Here is a 7,556-nt window from a genome sequence, read left to right as displayed (position 1 = left end):
CGTGTTGACACTACTTGTTGGCCAAAGGACATAGGTTTTGACTTGGACGGTGCCAGTGACTTGCACACAAAATTCTGAATTGATTTCAGAACAAATGTTTCCATGTATAGAAAAATTGGAATAGCCCAGAGCACACACCCCATCTTGTATTTGTACCAGCTCATTGATTAATTTTTTTTTGAATCAACTGGGTCCAGCCTCTTTTTGCGTTATTGGTGCTCATTGTAGCCTAGCATTTACACAGCCACCGTCTGTTATGTTTTGTAAAAAAAGCCTGATAGGTTTCTAAGCCAGTTTTAGTTACTAGGTGCACAGTGGGATAGTGCTGTACATAGGTGTTATTTACCAAAGTTCCCATATGCTTGGCATAGTACAATTTGACTAGATTTTGCATTTACCTTGGGATGGCCATAGTGATATGAAGGCTTTTATTATTATTACGATTTAAACTTGAAACCACATTAAATATAACAGATTGTAAAAACACTGGACTTTTTGCTCCTGTATTTGTTTTAAAATAGCTGTGTGATGCAGTATTTGTGGCCAGTCTTGTATTTTTAATTGCAATGGACATGCTAAGACCTGAGTCTTTTCATATGGTTTTCATAAGACTTTTTTTTTTTTTTTTTAGTGGGGGATTTTGAAAACCTTTTCTCAAATGGAATTGCACTTCAGTTTTTGACTTGAACCAATTTTTGTATTGTTGGGGGCATTGTATCAGTGTGATTAAACTAGCAAAATTTACTTTTAGTGGCATAGCCAACCATCCCACATATTTTCCCATATACTTTGTGGTAGGGTGCAGGAAGATTCCTGATGAGGGACAAGGTTGTAGATTTGGACATTCTATTGACAAGGTAACGTTAGGCTATCTCTACACTGCCAGTTTCAGCGCTAAAACTTTTGTTGCTCGCAGATGTAAAGAATCCCCCCCGCCTCCCGAGTGACAAAAAGCATCATTGTAGACAGCACTTTATCACTGGCAGCCATGCTCCAGCAATAAAGCTACCACCCTTCATTCAGGGTGGTTTGGTTTTGTCACCGGGAGATCTCTCTTCCAGTAATAAAGAGCAGCTACACAGCACACCTTAAACCAGGGTAGTCTCTTGCTGTATTTCCTGTCTTTCTTACACAGTGGAATATTTTGCTTTTGTGCCCTTAATAATGTTTCTCTGAAAAACTGCCAACTGTCTTCTATTGTTTTTGTCTTCTATTGTTACATTCCAATAACTTATTGGATAATCTGTGCTCTGCAGAGTTATTTTCCCAACTGATGTCTGGGTAGCTGAAATACCCTATTACCACTAAGTCCTGTGCTTTGGGTGTTTTTGTTAGTTGTTTGAAAAAAAGTACTCATCCACCTTTTCTTTGACTGTACCCACCCAGTATTTGAGAATGTTTCTTCAGATTCTTGTTTCCATTGTTTTCACAGTGTCACAATTTGAGGGAACAGTAGATTTTCCCAGCTGGACATGGGTTTTCCAAAGACCACTTCATAAGGACTAATTCCTGTCAAGTGATTTGGGAAGCTCTGGATTCTCATCAGAACTCATGGAAGCATCATGTCCCAGTTTGTTCCCAGCTCATTACACACTTTGGATAATTCAATTTTAAAAGACTTGTTCATTTTTACCTTTAAATCCACTACATCCCACCTCCCTCCCAGAGCTGAGATAGAAACGGGGAGTCCTGATGGTGTCTTTTTCTGCAGGGTTAGTAACAAAATTAGAATATGCATTAAATTTTTCAATCTAACCATTTTCCCTTATGTAACTTTGCATAAGATGTCAGAACATGTTAGTATAAGAGCTGGTTTTAATATTTATTTTTCTTTCTTTTCTATAGGAATTAGATACAGTGCTCCTGTCTGCTCATTGCTAAGCTATCTGCCAAAAACTAGACTTTTCAAGAACCTAAGTAGCCCCTGGAATCCTGGTGAAAGTTGCCTCCCATAACCAAACTCTGAAATGGCTCCTTTGTACTGGTGGCAAGGGGATGGAGGTGGAAATGATCCTGTGTAGGGGAGGGAAGGATAGGTATGTGAGAGAGGTGCAAGTCCTCGGGGGAAGAGGCAAAGCAGGGGCAGAGCCTTGGCAGAAGAGGTGGGGCAAAGTGGGGTTTGGGGGGTCCAGTTACCAGCAATTAGAAAGATGGCAACCAAGTGAATGGTTCATTGACCAGTTCCCCAGTTTGTAACATTGACACGGCACAGTGAGGTCAGGACAGGATTTAATGTGTCTTCGACTGTCCAGAAAGTGATTCATGATAGAGGGCCAAGAACTATGTCATCAGCCAGCTCTGCACAGAGTTTGTTTTGAAAGCCAGCGCACCAGGAGGAAAATTTAGGTCCCTTTGTGAGTCAATAGCTGGAGCAGCCTGTCCCAGATTTCTTTGGTCCTCACCCCGTAGATGATGGGGTGTACCATGGGGGGAACCACAAGGTACACGTTGGCAATGAGAATGTGGAAATGCAGGGCAACATTGTGGCCAAACCATTGCGTGAGGAAGGAGAAGAAAGCTGGGATGTAAGAGGCTAAGGTGACAAAGATGTGGGAGCCACAGGTCACAAAAGTCTTGACTCGGGCATCCTTTGTGGGGAGACTGAAGATGTCCCTGAGGATCTGGGTGTAGGACACAGTGATAAAAAACAAATCCAGACCAGTCATCAAGAATGCCACAGAGAGGCTGTAGCAACTACTGACACGGATGTTGGCACAGGCCAGTTTCACAACAGCCATATGCTCACAGTACAAGTGGGAGATGATGTTGGTTCTGCAATATGGCCAACGCCTCGCCAGGAAAGGATGAGGAAGTATAATGTGCCACCGCGCAGCACCACGGCCAGACAAATCTTGGCCACCATGGGGTTGGTCATGGTGGTAGAATGTCTCAGAGGATCACAGATGGCTACGTAGTGATCAAAAGCCATGGCCACGAGGAGCCCAGACTCCATCACTAAGAAGCAGCAAATGAAGTACATCTGAGTGAGGCAGGCACTGAAATCGATCTCCCTGGAATTGAACCAAAAGATTGCCAGCATTTTGGGTAGAATTGATGTGGACAGGACCAGGTTGCTGATGGCCAGCAAACAGAGGAAATAGTACATGGGCCCATGGAGGTTTGGTTCCATCTTCACAATGAACAGGATGATGAAGTTTCCCAAGACAGCTATGGCGTACATAATGCAGAAAGGGATGGAGATCCAGACATGGGCTCTCTCTAGGCCAGGAATTCCCAGCAGGATGAAGATGGAGGGATTGATGAAGTCAGTTGTGTTGGAATCTGACGCTGAGTAAGTGAGAAGGTGTCCAACTCTGAGGAAGAATGGTATCTCCTGCATAGACCGTACGCACTCCTGATGTCCAGTATATGCCCAGAGTCTAGGATGATGGTTGAAATACGAATGCCTGGATGGAGAGACAATGTTAACATGAGACACTATGTGCACTACGAAAGGCAGATCTTATGGTTGAAACAGATTAGTTGCTCTTCACATGTTGAAAAAAAAATTTTCATTATTCAGATAAATGTACTATTAACAACTGACCCTACTAATGCCAATTCCACATTTTATGGTGCTCCCTGCATCAATCATTTATACATATCGCGGGGTGGGGAGTGGGGACCTTCATAGGAACCAGTAGGAAACACGAGTGTGATACTTGTTATCCATCTTCATTCCTTAATGAACTGAAACCCAGGCTAGAGAGTCCATGCTGTAGGGCATTCCCCATTCACCTGGCTGCTCAGAATCTGAGAGTGGGGAAAAACAGCTACAAAGCTTTGCCAAGACATGTGCTAGAGGAAACATCCCAACTAGAATACACCTCAGGGAAAAGAGCTGCGAATCACTGATAGCAGCTCTATGGAAACACCTGCTGCATGGCGAAAACAAAGGCAATCTCGGGACGCCTAATGAATGTTTTAGAGAATAACCTGCTCTGGACATGCACTCTGTTTTGATCACCCAGTCGCTATGAAGAATATAGCAGATAGAAAGGGGTTTCTGGGATAGGCTATGAGAATAGGGGAGGTTTCAACACGTGTACTGATTGAAAATCTGGGGCTGTTGAGTACAGAGAAGAGACAAAGAAGGTAAGTATGAAAGAGGAGAACAAACTAGAGAATGGAACTGATTCCATTCAAATGCCCAAACAGAGAACAGTTCCTAACCAGTAATAACTATCGAGACTTAATGCGTCAAAATGCTAATTCTCCAAAGCTGAGGCAAATTATCAGCAAAAAGTGATTGGAAGGAAAAAATTAGAATATTCGGAATACAGATTGGAAGTTCTTGTGACAAAGTGAATTCAGCTGTCAGGAGGAAAATATACCAATAATGAACAAATGAGGGAAAGGAAAAATAGCCAAAAATACAAACTGGAAGTTATGAAAACTGGTAAGTGATCGTGTTAAAGATGTTAGGAAAAAATGCATGCTTGGAAGGACTATGAATCCCAAAAAGTAGGTTATTGAGTCTATTAAGAACCAAAGAAATCCCAGAAAAATTGCAGGCCAACTCGTAAAGGGAGAGAGCAAACTTGTTAATGTTGCAGAAAAGGTAGATATCTTCAAGAGACAGTTTTGTTCTGCATTTGCAAAGAAGCAGTGTGAGGTACTCATATCACGTGAGGTGATGAAATATTTTCCAGTCCATGAACAATCAAGGAGGGTGTTAAACAGCGTCTACAGTCAAACCTCAGAGTTACGAAGACCAGAGCTACAAGCTAGCCGATCAATCACAGATCTCACTTGGAAACAGAAGTACAGAAACAGGCAGCAGGAGAGCTAACCCTCCCCCCACAAACCACAAATACAGGATAGTTTTGTGTTGAAGGTAAATTATTAAAAAAAATAAAGGCTAGGAAACAACGGAAAAGCTGATATAGGATTAGTTCAAAAAATCCTCTAGAAATATAATTAATGTCAGTCAGTCAGGATTTGCAGAAAAAAAGTCTTGTCAAATAAATCCAATTTCATCCTTTAATAAGAGTAAACATTTTGTTGGTCAAGGAAACCACATATAAGCAATGGACTTAAATTGCAGCAAGGGAAGTTTAGGTTGGACATTAGGAAAAACTTCCCAACTGTCAGAGCGGTTAGGCATGGGAATAAATTGCCTATGGAGGTGGTGGAATTTCCATCATTGGAGATTTTAAAAAGCAGCTGAGACAAATACCTGTCAGGGATATTATAGATGGTGATTGGTCCTGCTATGAGTGCAGGGGACTGGACTTGATGACCTCTCAAGGTCCCTTCCAGTTTTATGATTCTATGATATGCAATAGACTTTGATTTCTCAGGTATTTGAGTTAGTAGCGGAAAACATCCAGATAAAAAACACTAACCAATATCAGTAGAGCATACATAAAATTGACTAAAAAGTGGTTAACAGACAGATTTCAGAAAGCACTGGTCAATGGGCCACTGTCAGCAAATCTAGCTGCATCTAGTGCATCACTGAAGCTAAAATTTGTGGATGACCCAAAAGTTGACAGAGTGGTTACAATGAGGATGTCAGGGCAGGCACACCAATTAATCTAGAGTGTTTTATGAGCTGGGCTCATGCAAACACCATGCTTTAATACAGTGACATGCGAAGTGATCCTCTCGGAACAGGGAAAGCAGGTCCGTCCCACAAACTCAGGCACTGTATTATGAAGGCAGGGACCCTGAAAAGGATTTAGGGCTCACTGTGGACAACCAACTCATCATGAGCTCCCAGTGTGATGCTGCGGCCAGAAGGGCTGATTCAATCCTCGGCTGCATAAACAGGGGAGTGGTGAGTTGGAGCAAGGGAAGGATTTTACCTCTGCATATGGCAGTGGTGAAACTGACTGTGTCCAGTCCTGGGGTCCACATTTCAAAAAGAATGTTGAAAAAATGGAGAAAGTGCAGAAAAGAGCCAGAGAAGTGTTTGGGGGCTGGAGAAAATGTTGGACAATGAGAGACATAAAGATCTTCATCTATTTATGTTATCAAAAAGACTATCAAAGAGATAATTTCACTGGGAGAAAAACATGGGAACTAATGTACTCTGTGATCTAGCGGAGAAAGGCAGAGGAAGGCTCAGTGGTTGGAAGCTGAAGCCAGACAAATTCCACCTAAAAATAAGGGTCAAATGTTTAATACTGTCAGTGAATAACCTTTGGAGCACACTGTGAAGGGAAGTGGTGGATTCCCCAACACTCCATACCTGCAGATCCAGACTGGGTGCTTTTCTGGAAGATCTGCTTGAGGGCCTGTCCACACTGAAAATGCTAGAAAGGCACTTCTCACACCGACAGCAGGGGTTCTCCCATCAGCATAGATGATCCACCTCCCCAAGAGGTTCTAGCTAGGGTCGATGGAAAAATTCTTCTCTTGACCTCAAGCTGTCTACAGAGGGTTAAGTTGCACTTGGGTTGTCAAACAGCAAGAGATGGGTACCAGCAATTTCTGAGACGGAAGCATCTTCCCTGGGAATCCCCCTCCGGTAGCCATGTCTCACACCTCTCTCACCCCAGCATCTGCAGCAGCATCCCATGCTGAGAGCCGATACAGAAGTGTGCACCATTTATAATATAGCTCAGGGCAATCCCAGTGGGGTTTGCTCATCCTCTAGGGAAAAAACGAGCATCTGATTTTAAACAGGCTAGAGAAAATCCTGTCTGCACTTTTCTGTTCTTTATCCAATCCTCTCCAGGTATTGCAGTTACACAGCTGAACCATCTTGCCCTTGTCAGAAGCCTGATCTGTATAAGTTTATTACCCAGAGTGCCTCTTCATCAGTGTGGAGAGGAGAATGCACTAGCCTCTGTCTCTGAAGAGATTTCCCTTTTACATTTCAAATAACACACTGCGTCAGGTTAAAAAAATATTAAAAATATTTATTAACTATAGAAAGATAGACATTAAGTTATCATAAGTAACAGTGTGCAGATCAAAATTGGTTAGCTAAGAAATAAACAAAATCACAATCTAAGTTCTAAATACTAGCCAGGATTTGAATCAAGCCGTCTCTCACCCTCATGGTTCCAATCAGTCGAGAAGGGAGAGGGGATATTGGGAAATAAGGCTCTGCAGTATCTGGGTTATGGACATGCTTGCTGGAAACTAACCCCAATAAACACTGCCTGCACCTTGGACTTCTGGTCTCCTGCTTTCTGTTTGCGTGACAAGAGCCAGGGGAGAGGGTGAAGGGAAAGCCCTCTAACAGTGACAGGGAAAGGAAGTAATGACAGACAGGAGAGAGGTCTTGGGGGAAAAGGCAGAGCAGGAGTGGAGCCTTGGCAGTAGATGTGGGGCAAGGGGTGAGGCTTTAGAGGTCCAGTTACCAGCAATTAGAAAGATAGCGAATCAAAGGTTTGTACATAGACTTGTTTCCAGATTGTCAGGCTGACACAGCACAGTAAGATCAGGAAAGGATTTAATGTCTTTTTCACTGTCCAGTAATTGATTCAGAGAAGAGGGCCCAGGACCATATCACCATCTAGATTGGCATACAGCTTGGTGGGAGAACCAGAGCACTAGGATAAAACTTTTAGGTCCCTTTATGAGTAAAGAGCTGGAGCAGC

General features: G+C 42.8%; 1 protein-coding gene across 1 annotated transcript; it reads right to left on the bottom strand.

The window, feature by feature from the left end:
* Window positions 1-2,342: 2,342 nt before the first annotated feature.
* On the bottom strand, window positions 2,343-3,340 carry LOC115643066 (olfactory receptor 52D1-like). Its single transcript, XM_030546879.1, is given in 2 exon segments — window positions 2,343-2,821; window positions 2,824-3,340. Coding segments are annotated over 2 exon segments (996 nt in total).
* Window positions 3,341-7,556: the final 4,216 nt, after the last annotated feature.

The sequence above is a fragment of the Gopherus evgoodei genome, unplaced genomic scaffold (assembly GCF_007399415.2).
Source record: "Gopherus evgoodei ecotype Sinaloan lineage unplaced genomic scaffold, rGopEvg1_v1.p scaffold_50_arrow_ctg1, whole genome shotgun sequence".
NCBI classification, from domain to species: Eukaryota; Metazoa; Chordata; order Testudines; family Testudinidae; genus Gopherus; species Gopherus evgoodei.
Note: the sequence above shows the minus strand (reverse complement) of the source record. Positions and strands in the feature narration are given on the sequence as shown.